The sequence below is a fragment of the Neodiprion pinetum genome, chromosome 6 (genome assembly GCF_021155775.2).
Source record: "Neodiprion pinetum isolate iyNeoPine1 chromosome 6, iyNeoPine1.2, whole genome shotgun sequence".
NCBI lineage: Eukaryota > Metazoa > Arthropoda > Insecta > Hymenoptera > Diprionidae > Neodiprion > Neodiprion pinetum.
This window is the reverse complement of record NC_060237.1, coordinates 3,578,597-3,603,614: the sequence shown is the minus strand read 5'-3', so window position 1 is coordinate 3,603,614 and position 25,018 is coordinate 3,578,597. Positions and strand designations below refer to the sequence as shown.

Here is a 25,018-nt window from a genome sequence, read left to right as displayed (position 1 = left end):
AGAAAATTTTTCGTTTGCGAATTCCAGCGGTTTGAAATTGGTCGATCGTCGTGGGTCACCCTGCATGTATGTTTTTTACGGTAAATAAATGGAACAGAACACAGAATAGAATGAATCGAATAAGAGATTAGTTTATGATTCTATGGTAAATACTATGACGGTCTAGGGTAAATTACAGCGATCCATTTGTTGAGGATGAATGAGAGTGGTATACTACCGCTGGTTAATTCAATTTCAACAGTACCTCGGAATCTACTCAAAAATAACTGTTCAAAAACGTAATAAAAGTTTTCGATTATATTTATTGTGATGTTTTCTCACATTTTAAATTTTAGGAGACTTGGCAGACACACATTCTTCTCGTTTATTAATTTACAAGTACTGTATTTACGATTTCACGTCTACAATGATATTACTGCGTTAGCATTCGGATAAGTACCATTTTGTTTCTTATTCACTCTCCTTGTCCTTATATCCTTTCTTCCAATATGTATGGCAAGTCAAAATTCGTAAAATGTAGAGTTTAATAGTTGAAAATGAATTTATATTTAAATTTATACAATACAAATTTCAGTAAACTCTGAAATTATTTGAAACATGCAACAAGGATATTTAATATCGCAGTATTTAAATGTACAAAGACTTTCGACAAATCGCTGTCTAAAGAAATAAATAATTTTATAATTTTCAGGCTGTAAAATCAAATAATAACTAACAATAACATTACTCACTATTCGCTTATACTAATCGTAAATTTAGTATTTTTTGGTTAATCCGATATATATCAATTATGGGATTGCCAGACCGGTTATAGATGTTGCCATTGCATCGTTATAAGAGTACTGGATGACTGGACCGCTCGGGCTATAGTTTCGTGTAGGCCATGCCCCAACCATAATTGATTTAGCTGCTTGTAATGATCTCTGCAAAGTCGGAGCGGATTACCTCTTCTCAGGCCTTGATCCGTCTCTCCATACTCGTCCAAATAAGGGGGACAGGTGACGGACCCCCTGGTTGGAGACCTTAAAAATAATATCTCGCATTCTCTGACTCGCAGAAATAGTCCGACTCCAGCTCCACACTTGCTAGCATGATAAATACAGGCCCCCACTGCTACCTTATTTAACTCAACTTGACAGCAGTAGCTTTGCGAACATAACATCTCGCCACAAACAAGGCACATCGTTGGATTCCTCGAGTCTTCTCTGTCACTGTTCGGGCATGTGAATAGAGAAACTGCGTTTATCAATTCGCTATAGTCTTCTGGCAAATCTACAAGTTTATTAATCATCAGTGGGTCTTTTGTCACGACAATGGTACTCGTGCCGGACAGATATTGTTGAACCTTTGGATGGGCGACCCACAATTTGGCAAGATTTACAACAGCTTCCGAATCCAACAGTTCATCTGACCTAACAGGAAGACCCAAATATTTACACATATTTTCATAAGTATCACCCCCTTGTATTGTTAGTTCAGCTGGTGCGGGTACGTCAGTCAAATAATGAAAGTACAGGACACAGGCTCGAAGAAACGGTATGCTCGCTGCTTGCACACGCCTCCAAAGTTCCGACGCTGTGTAACTCCCAACTTTCAGACCCAATTCTTCGGTAAATTTCAACACTGACTGGTCCTCCCAATGTTTATTGTCGATGTCCATAACTTCGTTCTCGTTGTATTCCATGGTGACAAGAATTCTGACGATCAATGAGAGAAAAACTAACTTCAATGCATGAGATTCTTGTACACCGCCGGTAACCAATCCGGAAAAAGCGTTCGCTTTTATATTGTAGAGATTCATCAGAGAGACTGTTAGTGGAATAAGAACTCCCAAGGGATCCCAGTCCAACACACTGGGACCGTCATGTGGATTTTCTAGGAGCATGGTCAGAAAATGTAGAGCATGATTTCCAATCACAGTGGTGTTTGGCCAGGTTGATCCAAGAAATGCGGCGATTCTTACTAATCCTTTTAGACTGTCTCTCAGCCTCGATGTTAAAGCTCCGAGTAGCGGTTTTTCCATATCTCTCAGAATAAATTCTATCGCATGTATAGTATAAACGGTCGATTTCCATGCCAACAGCGGTACACGGGGGTCTCCGTCGTGTGGTTCTACATCCAGCCCTTTGGTGTATGTGGCTTGAGCAAATAAATGTATCATTCCAATTAAATTCTTAGAGAGATGAGGTCCGGTTTGAGCATAAAGCGCTTCAAACGACGCTCCGACATCTCCTAGCTCTCGGGATACTCGCTCAATTGGGCAGGCGAACATTTGATGTTGTAACGATACCTCTTCGTCAAACCTCTCAACAGAATCTTGGGGATTTACAACTGTACAATAGCGGCAGTACAAATCGTGACTAGTTTCTGAATACTCAACAACTCCGTGAGTCACTTTGACTTTACAACTAAGCGTTACTACTAAAGCTCGTAACCACATAGAGAAATCTACATTGTCTTTGTTTTGTTTGGACATCTGCAGGCTTCCAAGAGGTGGTAAAAGTGGCAATATGGTATTACTCAAACACTCGCAAAGAGGGCAAAGGTATTCTTGTTTGTCTATGTCAAAGCTCGCCGGTTGTCGAGTTCTGTAAGGCCTCCTGCTTTCTTTTGCATGTACATTTTCAAGGTATTTTTGCCAGCACTGCGCATGCATTACGTGACCACAAGTACTGGTATGAGGTGCTGCGCCCAATTTATCAGAGAGAAAAAGTGGATTGGGTTCATCTGTGTTTACTCTGTTTTGGCACAGGACGGTGGATTGTTGAACAAACGCTGCAAGTACCATTGCAGGACCAGTGGCCGTTATTGGTTGATCCTCTTGACACAGTATACAAGTATATGTTTCTTCCTCACATATTCTACTTGTTTGATTGATACCTACCGCCACAGGAGCTTGCTCCGAAAATTCGCTTATGTCCAAATTAGAACCTCGATCGTTAGCTTTGTTACCTTCGAGGGCAGTTTCTTCGAACAGCTTTGCATTCTCTTTCATAAAGTTCTTCTGCATCGTAGCCATCTGAGCCATAATCCTAGCTCGTTGCTGCGCGGCCATTTGGGTTCTCCACTCTTTGTCCATTTTATTGGCCTCTGGTTCGCTGTTTTGTTCCGTTGACGGTGCAGAAGATGGTACATTTCTTGCTTCGGACGGTGTGTAACCCAAAAGTTCCTGATACTTCTCCAATGTCCATGTGACCAAATCTTTGTGAGCATCCAGCCTCGGACTGTGAGATAATTGTTCCAGTAATTTATAAATCTCCCACTTTGTAGATCTTTCAGTGAATCGGAAAAATGCGTAATAGCCTGACTCTTCCTCCTGCAAAGCGTAACCGATCAGATGAAGTAATCTCTGAACTTGAGGCTCAGAATAGCTTCTGGCTCTTAAATTAAGCGCACGTTCCAAAACAGTTTGCATTAAATGTAGCATTACATCACATTGTAGTAAATTAGCAACCAAACTATAGGTTTCCGTTAATTTGGGCAATTTCGGTGGTGGACAACATTCCAATTCATGTGCTGCCTTTCTTCGCTTACGCTGCTCCTCTTCCGATTTGCTGAATTCTTCTCTGGTGTAATGATAAAAAAACACATTATAATCGGCATAAAATTCTGGTTTCAGTTCATATACTCCTTTTCCGGCAGACGATGATAATGGCTTCTTAAAGTTTGCAAGGTCGTCGATTACCCTCTCCATTCCTGTTTCATGGTGTACATCGTCAGGTAAAGTCTTGTTTAATTCTGAATGTGGCAGGGGCTTGATACACAGCTGTTGTATAATTTCCTTTTTTAGTCTATCGTCAGCATCTACGTTTCCAACTCCGGGTGTATATCTTTCTCCGATAATAGTAATGAGTAACCCTAAAAATTCTTCAACTAAACTGATCGTTTGTCTCATGCTATCTTCCTCAGGATTTTTCAGAGTGTTTGCTTCAAATTCTGGGTTTGCCCAGTTGAGTAGATTAAATCTATTCAAAAGATGAATTAGGAATTCGTTGCTTTCAATCAGGCAGGCACCTGTTTGTAGTAAGACAATGTCTTTGTCAAGCATTTCTGTTCGGCATTTAACATTGTGATAAAAGAACAACTGGTTCATTATTGAATATCCATTCCGTCGCCACATACCAGCGTGAACTTGTGAAAACATTGCTTGCGTTCTTAAAACAGGTTCTATTATTTGTTCCGGTGTCGGTTTAGTTGGCATCATAAATTCCGAGCTTTGAAACTCAAGATTATAACGTTCCAAGTATAAAAACAGACCTGCTAAAAATCTAGATAACGGAAGATGAATAGATACAGGTTCTGTGGAAACATCGTACTGCAAACACGAGGCACTGTGATTAGCTAGTTCCCTAACTTGTCCTGGGCCAAGGTCGTTTCCTGGAAGCTCGTAAAGTTTTTTCAAAACCAGCCTAAATGCTTTAATGAAAACAGTCCTATCGGAACCACACCATTCAAGAGTAAGACTGATGACTGGTGCCAACTTGATGTGTAAATTGAAGGCTGATTCCCATTCTGGTTCGAATTCTATGTGCTGTCCGACTTGCCTTGAGACAGCGTCCATTCCTTGCATACTACACAACAGCTTTAGCATTATTGAAAGACCTTGCAGAAATCCATGCCTCAATTCATCCGTCCATGTGTCTGGCTTTGCACTCAATAAATATCGCAAGTCGTATAAAATGTGTTGAGCTCTCTTGAAAGTTTGGTTGGCAGAATTTCTCTCAAACTCTAGTTTACCTTGCGCATTGCATTTTCTTGAGCTCTCTGATATAAATGTGTTCAACAGTATAAAGAGTACATCATTATGTGCAATGAGATAATGCGTAAGTGTAGGGACGGTGAATAATTGAACGGATAGTGCAGCAATAGAAAAGGAATGATCATGGTCATCCCTAATAAAATCCTTCATGACAGTGCCATAGTTGTACGTAAATACAGATGCCAATGCCTTTTTACTTTCATATTCTACCAACATTCCTGAGATGAAAAGCCTATGCCAGGCTGTTCGTGCTGCCTTCCAAAGCTGCGAGTCCCTCATAAGAATGCCCTCGACGATTGATACGTCAGAAAGTTTCGTATGGAGAGCGACATTACTGAATGCTATTCTGAAGCCTTCCGAGTGCGCCATGAATTCCTGCAGCCATGCTAGGAGTTTCATTGCAAATAACTGATGAGCAACAACATCTGCGTGGACGACCAATACTTTGAGTGGGCGATTTCCATGTCTGGATGTGAATCTTTCGATCTCAGACTTCAATTCAGTACAATGTTGAAAAGTTGAACATTTTACTACCGCTCTCCCCTCTCTATCAATGTTCGTTACAAACTCAATTGCATCTCGATGACTACACTTTATTACTCGAGACAATGTACCGATTACTTGTTCAAACGTATGTGTTTCATCGTTGAATAAAACAGTGCAATAAGTATCGCTAGTCGCCTGTAAAGAAAGTGGATCTTCATCTGTTCCTTTCAAACACAAATCGGATGGTAGTCCAGGTACATGTTCCAGGGACAAGAGCTCGTAAGAATACTTTAACACTGCTTCGAACGTAGCTTTCGCCCTCTCTGCTATGTCTTCAGGCAATTTATTGCGAGGTCTACTTTTGAACTGAATTCCAGCTTTATGTATGCTGCAAGACGAATCGTTCTTCCATGCTTCGGGATCGCCACAGTCGCAGCAGCCTCCGCCGCTAGATGTTCCCATTTTATACTTATGATTACGATGAGCAGATTGCTTGAAACATACGACGCATAAAACACAAGTTGAATCCATTCCACATTCTCTACAACTGTAAGTAGGTTCACCCATTTTGAATACTTTCCCACACACGGACGGTGGATTATCCAATTGACTGAGCTGCTGGAGTACCTCTTGTGGATTGCCATTGCATATAAATTCTTCTAAAGAACTGTAAAGAATTTTCTGCGCCTTTTCCTCATTGAAACTCCAGTCCAAACAACTTCCATTTGGTTCAGGGCTATAGATTTTCGGCACCCAAATTCTCCAGTGCTCCTTAAAGTGTGCGCAAGACAACAAGCCTTTGCTCATCTTGTCCATCCATACGTTTACGCAGGGCCTCCTTGATTTTGGAAAGGTGGGAAGCACCAGTGCTAACTCGACATCCCCCGAGTGGTGATGCTGGTGATGTTGCATGTTGTCATTGCTCATTCTTCAATTGTTGATGCTTTGCACCTATCGTGGTAAGGTGGGACTAAAACAGAGAAAACGCTAAATCATCTACTTGAAACTTTTAGTCTCTTAGGTACAAACACTGGACAAGCTTTGCACAGTTACGTTTAAATAATTAAGTTTATTTTTGTATGCTTAGCAAATCGCATTAACTCATTATCGGATGATATCATACTTTTCATTTAGTAGCATCAGCTATCAGGTATTATTGTTCAGAAATTGCAGTTGCAGAATTTAAGCTTGGCAAAACAAACAAGAAGTTAGGTAAACAAAGCGTCATGTGGAGGCAACTAAACTTTACCCACAGACTTGAATGAACAGAATGATGAAAGTAGTTGCTATCCGTACTGAAAATTAAAACAACTAATTCCAATGCACCAACTGTACACTTCCGAGATTATAAATCGTATCAGAACAAGTAAAACTAACCTTAACTTATATCCTAGTTACAATGTCAGTTGTTTAGAAAGTTGAATACTCATGGCACGCAGGGTTTGTGGATAACTGCAACTGCCATGCGAATAAGGTTGCGACTTGCCATTAATCCTGACGTAAAAGAACAGGTAAGAAGTGCTAATTCCATTAATCCGAGCTCACTGAAAAAGTATCCATATAACGGCATCAGTCCAATGATACTTCATATATTTTATGCTTAGACTAAATTGAAAGCAAATGAAAAAATATATACCTACATGCATGGCTGAAGTTCAATGCTCCAAAAAAACTACTTTTAGACCAACATTGCAAAAACTACCAACATGAGAGGGTGAACTGAAGAGAAAAAAAAACCAAACAAGGACAAGGATGTAGAACGCTAAATCCAAATGTAAAATTATGGACGAAGTTTGATCTGGTTGCCTCCACAGATAAGGGAATCGAAGATGTAACTCGCCAAAGTGTGAGTGAAAGTCAGTACTGTTACTTGCAAAAAGTTTTAGTCGAGTTATGGGTTAAACAGCCCTAACTACACAAAAACATAGTTCGTGACCAGTCGACTATAAATATCTTAAATGTATGACAATCCAATAGTAGAGCATCCTAATACGTATGTATGGATGGAGATGGGAAGAAAATGAAAAAGAAACTTTCTACACTGAACGTTCCAAACGTACTGTGAACATACGTAATGATTGGATCTGGGTGGTTATAGTCCTGCAGACTATTTTACATGGTTCAATTTTTGAAAGTATCCATATACGCTGATTGAGGCATACAACTATTTTTAACAACATCGCAATCTGTAGTACTTACTATTATACCGTGCAGGCCAAGGTTATTGAAAAGTATCGAAAAGTTCTTTGTTTCGCGAGAGTAAATTTTGTGAAAAAATGTTCGATTACTTTTCAAACTACTGACTGTTTGTTTATCATTAAATTTACGTTACTCTCATACGGCGTCAGCAATTGAACGAAACACCAAGCAACTTCGTTATGACATTTCGAATTAAACGTATGAAAATTCTTGCTGTACAGCTGCTTGAACGATGCACAAAATGGCTCACGACAGATCGGGCAAACTGCGACAAACTCAGTATATAAACTGATAGATGAAAGAAACTCTGCGCGTACAATATATTTCGCCGTGATTCGGCCCAGCGCTGCATTCGCTGCTTTCTCGATTCCACTGAAATAGCGATATATTTCAGGTTCTGGATTGTCATCGATTGCCTAACTATATATACATAGTATGTGTACGATGCTTCATTAAAAAATGCCACCGTTTCTTTGTTTTCGGACAATGTTTCGACACGATGAAGCGTGTGAAGCGTAAAAAAATATTGGAGAACATAGAGACTACACGGATTGAGCTTAACTTTTTATAAAGTCGGTCATACTTATTTTTTATCTAGTGCCAAGTCCAAGATCAACCAGAATCAGCATTGGTACAGTAATATTTATTAATGCTTTCGACTTCCGGATAACTTGCTTTCGGTCCCATATACATATAATTCGTATAGAATTGAACTCGCATCTTATTTCGGACCGAAAACAAGTTAGTCGGAAGAAAGTCCAAGGCATTAATGAACATCATTACTGTACAAGAGAATGCTTCCATCCAAGTAGAGTTACAGTAGTTGAAATCCTGGATTTAGCATAAGATGGAACTGTAGTTAATGACATGATTCATAAGCATTTTCTCTGCAATAATAGCTGTGTGCTCATAAATCACGTTACCTGGAATTCTTTTATTGCTCGCAGATAGTTAGAAGCATCGAGTGCAAAAGTCAATCACTAGTTATTGTCGAACAATTAAACTGCTACTTTCCGCGAAACGGGCGGCGCTTTGCCAAGTCAAAGGATGGTAGATTCAATTTTTACATTCAACTCAAATCTGCTATAATTTTACCGAGCGTAACTAGCTCTGCATCGTTTACATCGTTGTCTATTTCTTTCTGCAAGAAAATGGACTTTTTATGCACAGTGGACGCGCAATGCAGGAAGCCTGTGAAATCCGCCGGCGTATAGGTAATCATAACCACGCTGTAATGAAGGGATTGCCTACGAACAGACAGATTCACTTAGGCATAAATCCCCTCATGCCGCCCATTCAAAAAATAGTCTTCTCAAATTATATTGCTCGTAAATGTCGATTGCAAAAATTTCCAACATGTTCCTCAGAACGCATAAACAACTCTCTTTTCCCTTCAACGGGACAAAATATAGTATGTATAAAAAAATTCGTACCTGTACTTGTGGATTATAATTAAAGGTGGTTCGTGTTAATGATATTCCTTGAAGTACACTTGCCGTACTCTCGGACCACATCACAAATTATTCGTTAACGCAAATATTTTCCCGTGTCCAACTTATGGCATACAGTTTCTCTGCTTGAATATTTCAGCTGTACGAACCGATCGCCGAGTAAATAGAAAACCAACTATCGTTTAAGCGTACATGAAGCGTGACGTTTTACAGTTTAGGAAAGGGTAGAGGATTAACAAATGAAAAAACATATTGCTAGTTAGCTCATATACCGGTTCTCAGGTAACTTTTGGGTGATCCATCGCTGCATCATCGAGCACTATATCACAAATCCAAACTCACATTCTTTGAAGAAAATAAGTCCGCTTCGTATATTTTTGTATAGTTCAAAAGCGATACACTAATTCGTTTGTCAAATGTTATCGTTACGTCACAGATCCCGCCAAGTAACTGGCGAGTTAGGATTGAGGTTATTCTATCCGGCTGATCAGTAAACATATGATCCACAAGTCAGTTTTACTGAATATTATCCGAAGATATAAACCAGACTTGCAGCTATCATTAGATTTCATTGCGGAGATATGTTGACAGCGATTGTCGCATCGTTTGACTTTCGCACAACTTGTGCTGACAGGAACGACTGTTAGAATGGCAAAACTGCGCCAACACCACAATTGCTTTATTTAACTCACTTCTACATTCAATGGTTAAACATTTTACTTTCATGCCAGATTGTATATATTTCACACCGATACAGTGTAATTGCGGCATATCTTTTATAGAAATTTCACCGAGTTAAAGTCCGAACGGAACACAAGACGAAGAACGAACAAATACGATTCGCGGCCAACGTCGCACCGAGCGTGTTTTGTTTAATCGACATCGAACACAAATTCAGACTCAAAGGATCATGACTGACGTAATAATCGATTTAAAATTTATTGTTCTAATAAATTGCCTGCGGCGAATAATAATACTCCACCCAGTAACCGTGTTTTTACATCAGCTTTCACTCTCATGTCGCTTGATTTGAAAAATCGCGCGACTCATTTACAGTCCGGGCAGTGCTGCACTCTGCGCCGAGTGTTTGCGTAAAATCCAACAAGCGCAGTCGGGACGAAATGAGCGATTTGGAATCGTATTGGCCGGTATTATGTTTAACGTTTATCGTGGTGTTAAAGTTGTCGGCATTGACAACCAAAGTGCTTTTAATTAACAGGAATCGGACGATATAAGATAATGGGTGTGCGCGGATGCAACAAACGAAATCGAGTCATGAGAGTCTCCGGGATGATGGGGCAGTGAAACAAGGCGTTTTCTTTCAGCAGTTAACATAAAAGCGAGAACGTTATGTCCGCAGCACGAAGGTGTTACAATTATACATACGAATAGCATCACCGTCGGTAGTGTTACAGCGCAAGAAATAATACACACCACGAAAGACGAGTCGGAAATCTCAACTTAGCTAAAACCGTTAAAACAATGGATGAGTGTATGCTCAACGATTTGCTCGAATGTTCGGTTTGCCTTGAGCGACTGGATACTTCCAGCAAAGTATTGCCCTGCCAGCATACCTTTTGCAAAAAATGTCTGGAAGAAATTCTCAGCACTCACAGGGAGCTCAGATGTCCGGAGTGCAGGGTCCTCGTCGATGTAAAGATCGACGACCTCCCACCAAATGTGCTTTTGATGCGGATCTTGGAAGGGATGCGCAACGCTACCCCCAGGGCCATTAAGACTTCAGTACGTGGTACTCCGGGTCCCCAAAGATTGCTCGGAGGTCATCAGGTCGCTCCGGTTTCAGCCACCGCCAACCAAGTCCCTATTACGATCCCGGCCGAGCCTATGCGCCAAACAAATTCTGCGGCTAAACAGGTTCACCTGCACAATCAGCCTTACGGTCGTGCTATTTATGATTATATATCCAAGGTGCCAGGGTGAGTTGATGAGCATTTCCAATTTCCAAATATACGAATTGTCATTATCACGTATCACAACTCCTTATAGAATTTTTGGTAACGATGTAAAATTCTTAAATAGGATATTACGCATTTTGTTATTTACAGCTGTTAGTCGATTTATCATCCCTTCACAATTGTCAATGGTTAATCCTTACCATTATTCCAGAAAGATTTGAAATAAAAAGTACTCCCTACTTCCAACGTAATGCAATAATTCCATATTCCTAGAAAAGTTTCTTGTACTTTTTTGAGTAAATTTTCACAGAAACCTATAGTTTGTGTTGTTTAAATTGATCTTGATATTGCTATTGTTAACTGTTCATTAATTTCTTTCCTTTGTTTTCTGCCTTCTGTCATTATACAGAGATCTGAGTTTCAAGAAAGGTGACATAGTGATTCTGAGTAAGAAGATTGATAACAATTGGTACTTTGGAGAATGTGGAAATAGCCATGGAGTTTTTCCTTTATCTTATGTCCAGGTTTGTTCATAAAACAGTTATGAAATATTTAGAAAATTTTATGTATAATTTTTAGAGAACAATAAAGTCACTGTAAATTTATTTGTAGGATTCAATGTGTGCGATAATCAGAGTTGTAAACCTATGTTATTTTTTTATCTTATATTGAGTCATAGTTAGGAAGTATGTGATCGCTGAGCAAATACTAATCTCCAAACAGATATTCAGCATTTAATATGGCTCATCCAAAAGTGATTTGCTCAAGATATAAATCTACTGTTGCCTATCATTATTATCTATGTATGATTTAATCAACAATCAGTTGTAACTAATTTTTCAGGTAATGACACCATTGCCACCCCACGTACCCCAGTGTAAAGCTTTATATGACTTCCGGATGACTAATGACGATGAAGATGGATGTCTCACTTTTAATAAGGTGAATGTCCTTAATTATCGTTAATCATATTTAACAACTCCTGCATATGCACTCATTCGCATTTGCGTTTGCATTTTATTGTAAACCTACTGAGACTAGAAATATTTTTAGGGTGAAGTTATCAGTGTAATAAGAAGAGTCGATGAAAATTGGGCTGAAGGCAAACTGCTGGATCGTATCGGGATATTTCCCCTTGCTTTTGTTGAATTAAACAGCATCGCTAGAGCATTGATGAAACTCTCTACCAAGTAAGTATTCATTTAGCCAATTACAGATATGTTTGTCCACATATACACATATGTACACATTACACGTATTGACTATCAGTGGGTACAACAACCTTGGGTATAAAGAGAACACTGTTTTGAGCAGCTAGAAATAAATATAAATGAAAGGTAATTTCACCATATCAGAATAATTTTATTTATTAATGATTGAGAATTCGATATGCATATTGCATCAAATTCAGCTACTTTACATACTTGACTATGGCAAAATCTGTTATTAGCGCACAACCAGGACCGTCCAGAGTAGCACCTCCAACACCCACTAATGAAGAAACGACTCCACTTATCCCAACAGATCATTCTCGCAATGTACAAGCAGCAAGTCAGCCTCGACCGCAAATACCTTTGGTATGCGTAATTTATTTGTATAAATCATCAGGCATTACATTTGCCAAAGTAAATCAATGATGCAAGATGCCTGTTTTAATAAGATGCTAAAAACTGATCCAAAAATAATTCTTCCACAGGCGTCCACACTGCCAATGTCAGATTCTAGTTCAGTTGTTTCATCTGGCGGCAGTTCGACGACAACAACTCCTAATACTCCAAACAGTTCAAATACTTCAAGTAGCTCAAGTACAGCACCTAGTAGCCCAAGTAGTCCTGCAGCAACGTCACCACCTGCTGTCGGAAGTAGACATAGCATGAAGCGCCACAGTTTCACTGCCATGAATTCTGGCCATCATCCACACACTCATCACAGACATAGTGCTGAGATTCTCAGTCCAGCAATTGATGCTGCGCTGACCGGTGCAAATGAACCTTTTACTCCAGTCCAGGTACGTAAATCATTGATAACAATACGAGATATAAATTCAAAACGTTCTTAAGACCTTCTAAGTGTTTCGTTCACAGACAAGCAGTAGCACTGATCCTGGTGTACGCCATAAACGTAGTGGCAGCAGTGATCTGGTACTCGCACAGCCATCTCAAAGTATGCTTACGACTCCTGGTGGTAGTCACTTACCAGCGGCATATATAGCTCTCTATCCTTACAAACCGCAGAAGGCTGACGAGTTGGAATTGCGTAAAGGTGGAATTTATATGGTAACTGAACGCTGTCAGGATGGCTGGTTCAAAGGGACGTCAAATCGAACGCAAAAATGTGGAGTTTTTCCTGGGAATTACGTTGCCCCAGCAAAGTAAGCTGCTGGCAATGATAATTTTTTTTACCGATCCGCCTTGATGTCCAATAAATTCATAATAAATAAGTCTTCGTTCGATTTTCAGGTCCCAATTACAGATACGCAACATTTGCCGTAATGCATCAAGTACAGCTACTCATCAAAGTAATCAATCGACGTCTGTCTCTTCAAGCGGCAATGAGCCACGACCTTGCATAACTTATACTAGAAACAAAGGTCCTGCCCCACAACCCCTCGGTTCCCGTCCTCCGCCACCTGAGCTTCCTCCCAGAACTACAAGCCCTGCATCTGGTATATCTTCATCGTGGCACAGTCAAGGTGAAACTCAGAATCAAGGTCAATCTCAGGCCAATGAACAACAATCTTTGGCAGCCAATCCACTGGGACGGAGTCACAGTGCAGTTATGTCCTCAAATCTAGGTAAGATTTTACGCAAACTGTATAATACCATTTAAACCTCAGCTTTTATTTATGAAGACTGTAACCCCTATTTGTTTGCGTAAACCTTTCATGAAATCTAATGCTAGTAAACATACGAATCAAGTGGTCTTTTACGCCTGATAGTCATCATTGTAATTTTCGAATGCAACGACGAAAATCAGTAATGTTGATCAAAAAACAATTAGAGTATTAACCATGTTTAACATGAATAGCTTTTAAAAATGTACAAAAGTTTCTCTAGTTATTCTACCACCATTTGTATGAACCTTGAAGCTTCTCCAGGCAAACAGACAATGTTACTTTCACCATTGGGTGATCTAAACAGAAGTCCTAACAACACACTGCGTTTAGCCAGCACTGTGAGCCCGCCTCCCAATACTTCCGTGGCAGCTGGTACTGCAAGAAATATTGAGAAGGTATCTATAATATTTCTCATATCACTTTTAGCGCTTGTCATATTGCCTAAAGTACTATGAGGAACGTGAAGTTTTGCAGATGGTCCAACTTGGTCAAAAGCAAAAATATTTATTCTTTATATTCCAGAAAGAGAAAAAAGAAAAAGGTGTCTCACTGATGCGTCGCTTAACTAACATTAAAAAATCAAAGTCTCCTCCACCAACGTCGTATTCAATGGATAATCCAGTGTTTGATGATGGAAACACTGTAACTGTTGTAAATCCCGTCCACATTAGGTGAGTAAAAAAAATTTTTTTAATAAATAATGCATTATTCGTGAAGTCTTTGACACAAATGTATTATTGCATTCGCTTAGAACTTGTTTATACTCACAATTTCACTCAATGTTTGTTGCTTTTATGTCCACATGTATGTGTTATCCATGGAAAGTTTTATGTATGTGTGTAGCACTCGCATGATTGTAAGACATTTCTTGTACATTTTCATGTAAAATCTATTTTAGGGAGCAGAAATTCATACGATGTCAAACTGCTCGATTTAAATAGGTTCCAAACCTGACTTCAGTTGTATATTTTGCAGTATAAAGAAGTAAAGGAGTGAATAGTTCATTTCTCTTAGATCACATTGTCACAAATGCTGCTATGCACGCTTTTGAATGTTCGATGCTCTAATGTTGAGTCTGCATGATCCTGGCACTCAGATCGGGTTCTTGCCCGAGCCAGCTACTGCAGGTTTGTCCACAGTTGGATGTAAATACTCAAAATACACATCTTCGTCTCTACACCGGTTCTGGCTCAAGTCACGCAACTGCATCCCAAAGACTGAAACATAAGGAGCGGCCCTCCTTACCTGTCACTTTTTTGCAAAGGTTTGTTGATTATTGTACAGTAAACGCACACTCTAGAGTTGATCATTATCTCATGTTGGAATTCATTGAAATATGTGTACAATTATTACTGTATTATCATAATATAAGAGTTCCAGTAACAATTAGTTTTTGCAATGCAACAGTTATATTAAATCAAAACACTCTTTGTAGATTGAAAATTCTACGCTATTGGGTTACAGTGTGACTGATTGATTGATCAATTTTGGAATGCTTTCAAATTTTTGGTATCTGCACCAATAAAATAATGGAACTCGTCTGTGATACATTTTGTGCATATTTACTTTTACGGATTAGTTGTATTGAACGTCATTTGCATCTTAGCCTTGTTATTTGATGTGTAATTTTGCTGTTTGATTTACCTGTCATGCTTTATGCTTTGTAATCACAAACATCTTTGTAACTCAGACACAAAATTTGATGATGTCAAGAACTAATATGTATTAAATAATGTGGAAGTTGAATTATCATCAAACATTAGAGGGCAATATACAGTCATCAAATTAAATATTCTATCAATCTTGGCATGTTACTTGTGTACACATCCCTTACACAGTTTATTATCAAACTCAAATTTCTATACTGTGCTTTATTCTTTATGTTTCTACATCTTTTTCCTCATAAATACATTTTAATATAATATTTTCAGGAGTGGGGATAATGGAGTAAGCACAGCTGCCGTAGGAAATCATCATCGTAAGAGTAATTCATTGGATGCTGGTTCCGCAAAGCAAAGTAAACAGCAAACTTCGGTTAGAGAACGGTAAGCAACCTAGAATTTAGAATAAAGAATTGAAGTTCTATGCATTGATATTCTGGGGCATTTACATACATATTTCATACTTTTTTACAGAGATCGTGTGTATCGATTTCGTTGCATCGTCCCGTATCCTCCGAATAGTGAGTTTGAATTGGAACTTCGTGTTGGTGATATAATACATGTCCTTAAGAAACGTGATGACGGATGGTACAAAGGAACTCTACAACGTACAGGTCGAACTGGATTATTCCCAGCTAGTTTTGTTGAAGCTTTCTGAGATTCGACGCATGTCCGTTTTATCTTGGAGACATGTATATAGCGTGGCATTTTTATCATTAGCACTTACCAATAGGTATGTATTCTAAATTTTAATATCATAATACAGTTTGTAAATAAGAGCTAAATAGTCAGTGAAAGTGTTTTCAATTTTCTCATCAAGTTTTGGAATTTGTATGTGTATTATGCTGGCACATATTCATCGCTTCTTGATAACTCATAATTATCTTTTAATTGGTAAAGCATGGGGTGGAAATGAAATATTCGTTTTCATCTCACTGACAGTTCACGTAAAGATTTTGTAAACATAAAATTTTTACTGTATATTGACATTCGTTCTCCAATGTGTTTTCTTTTTTTATATTGGGACCGTGCGTACTCACTCATGCACACTATTAATGTGCATGTGATTCTGCAAATACAAACGTTCTTCAATAAGTAGGAACAAACGCCTCGCGAAACATATGTATGTGAATACTGATGTAAGCTTGATTTTTGTACTCGCGTCACTATACACAATCCGCACAGCTAATTGTGTGATACTTAGATGCTTAGCAATTGAAAGCAAACTGGTCAATTTGAAAAATACGAATGCTGACATTTACATCGTTTGCAATATTTCACATATATTTAAATAATTTTATACAAACGTGGCGCACGGTATACTTAAGAAAATAAGTATTTCATTTGAAAGTTTATAAGATTGCACGTAAAAATGTTTTCTACTATTCTTACCACTACGATATGATTGTACATAAATTAGCAGAATATTTAGATAACATTTAAATGAAGCTACGTGATATATTCAGCATGCTATCACCCACAGTTGACATTAAATGCTGCTGGTGATGTTATATCAACGATTTTAAACGTATATTAAATTAGTTTGAGCATGCTGAATCTTACCTGAAATTCATACTGCCATCAATGTAATTTACTGTGTAATGAGTAATGTTTACAAGAGTAAATTTAACTTCTTTCTAAGCTGATTTTAAGTTCGAATTCATTCAGTCGAGTCATTTTGGTTTGAATTATTCAATATGTCTCACCTAGTATAAGAATTGTGCTCATACATATACGAGTGAGTTTTTTTTATCAAATCAGTTCAGTTCTTCCTTGGAAATAAGCGACTTTATAACAATAATAAATGTTGAATTATGTCATAAAAATTATTTGTAGTAATAGATGTGGGAGAAAATTCTTTTGGATTACTGAAAAAGTATTTGTACCAAATCTGAAATTTTTTCGCCCAAATTCTTCTAGATGGCGTGAAGTTTTTGTAATTACATATACGTTGTACAAAGTTAAACCCAAGGTGATTTTTAAGACTGTGAAATACCCCGAGACATTTTCAAGTACTAAACGCACTATAATATCGTGGAATCAGAATCGCACAGTGCTCTTTACGTATGTAATTTTTTGTATATTTGAGGTAATACAATATTTTTAAGTACGTACGAAAAAAAACACAGTACTGTCATAATACTGATCGGCAATTTATTTTTGATTGTTATAAACGCGAAATGTTTCAAGCCAGTGCCTGGTGAACACATGATCTGGCATCAGTATACTTTGATGCATTTATAATTGTATGATAAAGCATAAATACTTATATTATCCACTCTCTACGTCGTCACTAGAATTACTGTAACGACCTTGTCAATAGTAATAAAACCCATTGCTACCAGCCTTAGATAATAATCAGAATTTACATGCAAATTAAATTCGGTTACGATCTCGATTAACCTTTACATTGCCGGGATTTGAAAAACTCTATTCCCCTTAGAAAGTCTTAAAATGTTGTGGCTGTATCTTAAATCTAACATATATGAAGTTCCCATCACAGGCAGAGACTATATTTTGACTTTTCGGTAGTCTAAAGATTAATAGAGCTCACATCAGAATTTAATTTGCCTAATGATAGAGATTAGGGAGTTGATACTGTTTTAGTTTAGAAAAATGATATGCATGTCAATCACGGTTTTTTCAACGGATTCAGTATCTAGAAATTTCCTTTTGTTATGAATTTATATATATTTACATACTGTAATATTGCAATATCATAATTTAATAGTAATAATAATAATGATAATTATAATAATCGAGCCCTACTCTGTGATGAGAACTTTGTCTATAATGACACAATCAACAATACAAATGACTCACAATCGATACATATTTTTCTTGTCGCGCAATTATTTTGACGCATAATTATATATACAATTCCACCCGCAGATTATACTAAAATTCGAAAACATGGATTTACAGTACTCGTAAACAGCAAAAAATATTTTCATTGAAACGTCATTTCTCATATTACATAATAAACAAGTCCGAGTATTCCTTGACCTCTAATCAATAGAATTTGATCAATTTATTCTATTTATGAAACATGTATGTCAAGTAGCACTGTGATTGAAAATAATTTGAACGTGTAGAACAGTTGGCCAATGTTAAAGTCTTTCTCTAATTTTCACTCGTACATTATTTGATGTCAATTAAAACTGAAACTCCGTCGTTTCCCAATATCCGTCAACTGTGAATAATTTTTATTCATAGTTATAAAGTCATTGAATCCACCGAGTATACTGTACAGGGGTCAACGATGCTGACTAGTTAAAGAGCAAATGTCTCATCACACAGAATGTAATGATGTAGTGTATAAACGTATACATATTTAACTCATTAACAATCTTATCTATGTGTATCCATATTAAAACAACATAGATATATTGAAATTGCAACTATTTCAAGTACAATTTTTGTATACATCAATCGCTGTCTAAATTTAGTTTGAACTAAAATCACACTCGAGTATTCAGATTCAGAAGCACAGTCATTCGTTTTCTTCCATTTTCTTGAATATAGTTTTGCATGATTCAAGTGAGAGCTTTCAAGTTTTGAAATATTACGTCACAAAGCGCACAAATGTATTGTAGTGTTTTAAATCTGTACCAACAATACAAATCGAAAACAGATAGCATTGTATACAGCTATTTGTTGATTCTGGGGTATGAGTCGTACATGCGAATATGAAGATATAAATGTAAATGTAAACGTGGCAACCTGTTACAGAACTGAACGTTTATTTTATATCACTGGCAAAGGTTGGTGTAATAACCTTTAGACCTTCACTTGCCCAGTATACTGGCCAAGCTATAGTCCAATAATATAAATGTGGGTTATTTGAATATACATTAAAATCACCGGTGATCGAAAGATTAAATAATTATCGGATTAGTCATGGGCTGCATTCAGTTACAAAGTGAGCATTGATAGGTGACATTACGTGTGTAATAGCAATTTTGATAAAAATTATTCACGTTTAGATACAATTTTCTACGTAGCATTTGTTACAACTTTACTTCCTGTTTTTAGCCTGACTCAATATGTATAACGTATGTAAATATACGTTTCATACTTTTATTTCTTCTTGTCTACGTTATATGCTGAGAAAATATTGCTTTATTTATTTGTACTTCAACTGACAATAGCTGTAAGTAATTTATTACGGAAAAAAGTATATGTTTAAAAATTATGATAATTGTATAAATCATAGGATTGTGTCATGAACACATAACTGTAGTTCCAAACCTGCATTATGTCTGATACCGCAATATTATGAAACTAATTTAACAAGTTCGGCACTATAGTGTTGCCTGGTCTCCATGACGTACGATATACCAGATCGTTCAATTTCTGCACAGGAGTGAATTTTGTTTAACATGGTATGAACTATATAATATTTTAAACGTCAATTCTAGATACACGAAAATTGTTTGCTTTTTAAATTGCCCCTGATTTGGTGGGGGATAAGATATTAAGAGTGCATTAATTATCACTGTATTATGTTTACAATGAATAATTTCGAGTTTCTGTTGTTATAAATTCAAATATTTATATGACGTGTTTTTAAATATGTTGTATATTATCCATTTGCTGATAAAAGATCATGATACTGAATTGAACTGGATGGAGTCTTGCAAGTCTGAACGTCTTCTTGAGAAGTCCATGTCAGATTTACTCCTTTTGGTCGACCAGTTACTCTGAGTTTTATGATGTGATCTTAGCCAGAGGCATTTCGTACAGTTCCGAGAACTAGTAATTTCATCTGTAAGTTACTGATATAAAATTCACTTTCTCGTTTTTTTTTTTATTTATATAAATTTTTTTTTACGATATACAACACTACTTATGATTATGACAAAACCGCATACTTTGCATTGTTTTATTTAAAACTCATTAGGTAAAATAATTATATAATCTTCTCTAGTTAGTGGTCATATTTTTATTTCAAGAAGTATATTCAGTGGTATTCATATACATATATTATAAAATATTGTACCATCGTATGAATAATACATATATTATATTAATGTTGTGTATGTTGTATTTTACATGTACGGTAGTCATTTGTAATATTTAAATAGCCGGTAATAATAGTAATAAAGGAACGTGATCAGTAAAAATTACATATACATGTACTTAAATCTTAACAAATTACAATCATAATACCCTTACGCAATAATTTGTACTGATATGATTCCAGAGCAGTACATAATCTAATCCAGGTATGCAATGTGCACTGCATGTGTCAGAAACAGTAATCGCTTACGAAGTAATCTTAAAACTGGAGATAAAACGCAGATATTACGAAAGATTATAATTCGTGTACATCCACAGCTGCGATAGAAGACCCGAAACGTCTGCAAATTTTTTCACGTGACGACCGCATGTCTTTTGAAAGCAACACACGTGTCAGAAGTTTCAAAATACTAACGGCAGTCCTGGTTTTTGTTAATGCCGCGTATTTAATTGGCAAAAAGTACAGATCCAAGCAAAACTCATTTTCCGATCACATGCGCAAGATATGCTCGATGCATGTTACGCGTGCATGCTTGCAATGTTTCTATTCTAACAGCTTATTATCCGAAAGAACATTTTAACCTTATCACCTATTTTTGTGTAAGTGTAGATTGTAAGTAAGTATGCGGTCATATTAGAATAAATGTAAATGCGAACGCGTGGCGGGTAAGGAAGCAATTATCATAACGTCACAGCCAGCTTGTCACACGGATGCACATATGCTGATAAGTGACAGGTAGCCTGTGGGCAATGATATATGTTTCAATGGTTAGCCTCAGCTTGGTCAAAGCTCGAGTATGGGAAGCTTCGCCGTTACTTCGCTACGTTCCTTGCGACTCGGCACATCGGCAGTCGGCAATAATATTAGAACCGGCCTTCAGTTTCATGTTCCGTATACCGGTCTGTATTTAGGTTCGTATAATAGATCGTACGTGATTACAAAAAAGAAAAAGATAAGAAAATTTTTTTGAATCAGTCAAAAGTGTATTTTACCGCGTTTTTATTGGCTTGCTTTCTTCTGCTGTGATATATTTCTACCGAATGTTTGATATGTTTTTACGACACAACGTGTTGCGATGCGATATTGCATTTACTTCTTGTGACATGTACGCACTGTACGCAAAATACGTGCCATTATCAATCCAGATTCCGACGGCAAAACGAGACAAGTGTTTTACTCGATGCCGCTCGATGTGGGCGCGAATGATGGTTATTTATTAATTTATAAAAGGGGATGTGTGCGAACATCGACTAACGATCGATAAGTGGTATAAATGAGAACAAAAGAATCAACATCGCCGTTAGTCCTTTCGTGAAATATAAGGTTTCTAACGGTATAAGCACGGCGAAACTATTGCAGCAACCGCGACTGTACATATTACATACACATGCTACTTTTTGGACACGTTCAAATCTTCAAGTAAACAGATTACGGTCCTCAATACAACGGGGGAAAAATCTCGGGGAAAAATAAGAAAATATTAATGAAGAATTTCAATTCGCGTGTGTTGTTGATACGCAGTATTTCAAAACGTCGCATTGCAACTAGAAATTTACTTAAAATTATATTATCAGGTTGTAATATTCTGTATCGCATTCGTGTATACAATACCTTATAATTAAATACCCCATCCGCGTATGCAGCTATTTGCCAGGGTTTCGTTGCAATCAACTTCATTATTGCATTTTTGAAATACATAGAACGCTCAATTTATATTAGACTTAATGATTACACAGTAGACGATTAAAATAATAATAAAAGGTGACAATAAATGTAAAATGGTTTGAAGATTAAAAACAATTTATTAACACAACTTCGCAATTTCGGCAATTCTGAGTTATTAAATCGAAGTTTATCGTTCATTGCTCAATTTCTACTCGTGAAATATAATATGGAAATAAGGAAATTTGTTTCTTATATTTTAGGTATTACTTGGATTTTAATAAGTCAAATTGAAACATGACGGCGATAAGAGTGGCTCTTTCAGTTTTTGGGAGAACTTCAGCTCAATTCCATACTCGGGTTCGATTGTTACAAGACAATCAACGTTTGGTGAGAAAAAATGTCTTTCGTAATCGGCGACTACTTATTCACTTATATTCATCGTCTGAACACTGTGTATATTTTTGAAATCCTGTATCGTAATAGACTTATTGTTTGTAGTCATAACTTATTTGCATCGGTAATTATATCCAAATGTTTCTACTCACTATGTATTATACATACGTACTGCAAGTAACATACTGCCCATTTCGTAATCTGTATATGTTTTTTTTTATTAACATAGATGAAACCCTTCTTGATTTCAGGTGGCTAGTATATTTACCCACAGATTATTATCAACTCACCATATTTCGAAAAATATTGAGCTTATATCGCAGGATAATAATGTTGGGACACAGAGTAGTAATTTTCAATTGAACATGCCTGAAGGTCGTCCTTTACTTGTTATCTTATCGTGGCTGTTATCCAAAAGAAAACATATTATGAAATTTGCAAACTTCTATATGGAACAGGGCTTTGATGTAGTGACTGTTTCGATCAGTCCGTGGCAACTTATTTGGCCAGTGAAAGGATCCCGTGTGAGTATAACTACCGGAAAATACAAATGCATTTATACCTCGAGTACTTATTTGAATTCTATAAACGCTATGAACAATTCTTTGATAAATATGAGCAACATAAGTATGTCTTTCAGCTGGTCGCAGCAGATTTACTCGCATTTTTGGAACAGAATCAGAACTACCGTCAAGTGCTTTTGCATGGATTTTCTGTTGGTGGTTACATGTGGGGTGAAACTTTGGACCTAATAATTAACAATCGGCAGAAATATGATCCTGTTATTGAACGTATAGTCGGGCAAATTTGGGACAGTGCGGCTGACATTAGCGAAATATCAATTGGAACCCCGCTTGCAGTCTTTCCAAATAATGCCATGCTCCAAGGAGTGATGAAAAAATATCTCGAGTACATTTGAATTTTCTCATTTTAGTGTGTATTATCTTTACTCTAATTCACTGTTTATTTTAACTTGAACTCTGGAATCTCTTATTAGTTTGAGCCTTTTTTCCTGAAGTTTTTCTGCTCCCAATAATGAGCTGTGGCATGCAGAAGAAATGTTTTTAGCCCATACCATTAATAATACAATTTTTGACGTTCTGTTTTCTTTGCTCACAATACGCTATCACTGATTTGTCCAACGTGTACTATTTTCTGCACTATTATTAACTTACGCATCAACTTTATAGGTATCATTTGGCAACATTTCACAAGCAAGCAACACAGTACTACATTCGTTCTAGTCAACTGTTTCACACAAATTTAGTACATGCTCCGGCTCTGTTTTTGGTCAGCAAGACTGATCCTGTGGGAGCTCTGAAGTGTAACCAAAGGGTGAAAGATTCTTGGGATTCTCTGGGTATTGAGGTTAGTATTGCGAATAATTACGTCTTTAATAAAAAAATATGGTTTAATAATAATTGAAATTGAGTAAATATGTACACTCAATTTATAATCCGTCGTATCGTTTTTCTTGATCACTTAACAACCTATTTAGCGATGAAGATTGTTAAAATTTGAAATTCCTTTTTCAGACATACATGAAAATTTTTGAAACATCCCCTCATGTTGGACACTTTCACAAGCACCCTAAAGAGTATGTTACAGAATTGTACACGTTTCTGGATAAACTGGGATTAATACGAAATGAAGAAAAGATCAGAGCCCGCATGTAATTTCGACTATTAAATAAATATACTTCAAATTTTCATAGGTTCCATATTAACGTGGTTAACTACGCTGGCAATATTAATTGATTTTACTGAACCTTGAAAGTATAAAAATGCCTTGCCGTCGCATAATTAATTTTTAATCGAGCCTTTGGCGAAATGTCGCGAGATACGATTGCCACATTACCAATGTGAATGAACCATGGCATAATTGTACGAAACTGTTATTCAGTTAGATAAGATATCTATGTGTTTACCTTTTTCTACTAGTTCGTAACTCTGCACACTAAAGGGCTCAATAGTTAATTCAAGGCAGGCTGATAATACAATAAATTCCTATCGAATGTGATCAGTATATTTTACAAGGACTGATGAAATTTTAGAATTATGTATATACAAGTTTAAGTCATAAGCGTATATTACATAGGAAAATGGTCTATCTTTCATTCATGTGTTTTGACGAAATAAATTTCTTCAAGTACAAAAAAATTTGTTACAAGTAAATACTACAATGCAGATTAAATATTTTCGAGATTCTAACTTCACATACATCTAATCCTTACACGGTAAATCACGAACGTTCGTTTACCGGCTGACCCCATTAATTAGCGAGCGTGTATCCGCTATAAAGCAAAAGGAATATGATTATGTGAATCTAATATTGAGGAATGTTTCCACATAAGTAATGATATAGGTAGGGACCGTACCTGTAATTTGTGTCACGTACTCAGGAATTAACTTAACGTCTACAGCGAACTCATGGTCTACTTTTACTTTATGGACTGACTTGCGAATTCAACTTTAATGTTTGTAGAAATGCACAATACTTAATATTGGAAATTATTATTTAACTGGCCGTTTCTCTGTTTTCTGAGAAAACAGGAAGTTATTGTAATCACCTAGAAAATGAAAAGATGAGTTTTCACTAGATCTCGTTTCATCATAAATAATTTCAATGA

General features: G+C 36.9%; 3 protein-coding genes across 11 annotated transcripts; 2 read left to right on the top strand and 1 right to left on the bottom strand.

Moving 5' to 3' along the window:
- Nucleotides 1–284: 284 nt before the first annotated feature.
- Ubr1 (Ubr1 ubiquitin ligase) lies at nucleotides 285–7,745 on the bottom strand. 3 transcript variants are annotated; one of them, XM_046630331.2, is made up of 4 exons: nucleotides 7,445–7,745; nucleotides 6,886–6,964; nucleotides 6,623–6,789; nucleotides 285–6,215 (listed from the first exon to the last, which is right to left on the bottom strand). In XM_046630331.2, the coding sequence occupies exon 4, from the start codon at nucleotides 6,170–6,172 to the stop codon at nucleotides 809–811; it is 5,364 nt and encodes a 1,787-aa protein (XP_046486287.1). In that variant the 5' UTR covers nucleotides 6,173–6,215; nucleotides 6,623–6,789; nucleotides 6,886–6,964; nucleotides 7,445–7,745; the 3' UTR covers nucleotides 285–808. The 3 variants fall into 3 exon arrangements, with proteins under 3 accessions (XP_046486287.1, XP_046486284.1, XP_046486285.1); XM_046630328.2 differs by lacking the exon at nucleotides 6,886–6,964; XM_046630329.2 differs by lacking the exons at nucleotides 6,623–6,789; nucleotides 6,886–6,964.
- Nucleotides 7,746–9,999: 2,254 nt separating this feature from the next.
- On the top strand, nucleotides 10,000–20,473 carry POSH (Plenty of SH3s). Of its 4 annotated transcripts, none has more exons than XM_046633400.2 (13): nucleotides 10,000–10,832; nucleotides 11,221–11,335; nucleotides 11,655–11,753; nucleotides 11,865–12,001; nucleotides 12,262–12,388; nucleotides 12,508–12,819; nucleotides 12,896–13,182; nucleotides 13,271–13,605; nucleotides 13,978–14,042; nucleotides 14,170–14,318; nucleotides 14,744–14,911; nucleotides 15,579–15,692; nucleotides 15,783–20,473. In XM_046633400.2, the coding sequence occupies exons 1-13, from the start codon at nucleotides 10,378–10,380 to the stop codon at nucleotides 15,964–15,966; spliced, it is 2,547 nt and encodes an 848-aa protein (XP_046489356.1). In that variant the 5' UTR covers nucleotides 10,000–10,377; the 3' UTR covers nucleotides 15,967–20,473. The 4 variants fall into 4 exon arrangements, with proteins under 4 accessions (XP_046489356.1, XP_046489355.1, XP_046489354.1 ...); XM_046633399.2 differs by having other exon boundaries at nucleotides 13,909–14,042; XM_046633398.2 differs by having other exon boundaries at nucleotides 13,900–14,042.
- A 612-nt stretch (nucleotides 20,474–21,085) lies between these two features.
- l(2)k09913 (lethal (2) k09913) lies at nucleotides 21,086–24,098 on the top strand. Of its 4 annotated transcripts, none has more exons than XM_046633407.1 (6): nucleotides 21,086–21,242; nucleotides 22,257–22,383; nucleotides 22,641–22,913; nucleotides 23,030–23,298; nucleotides 23,580–23,757; nucleotides 23,925–24,098. In XM_046633407.1, exons 2-6 carry the CDS (start codon nucleotides 22,291–22,293, stop codon nucleotides 24,063–24,065), a joined length of 954 nt encoding a protein of 317 aa, XP_046489363.1. In that variant the 5' UTR covers nucleotides 21,086–21,242; nucleotides 22,257–22,290; the 3' UTR covers nucleotides 24,066–24,098. The 4 variants fall into 4 exon arrangements, with proteins under 4 accessions (XP_046489363.1, XP_046489364.1, XP_046489365.1 ...); XM_046633408.1 differs by having other exon boundaries at nucleotides 21,103–21,230; XM_046633409.2 differs by lacking the exon at nucleotides 21,086–21,242 and adding an exon at nucleotides 21,728–21,750.
- Nucleotides 24,099–25,018: the final 920 nt, after the last annotated feature.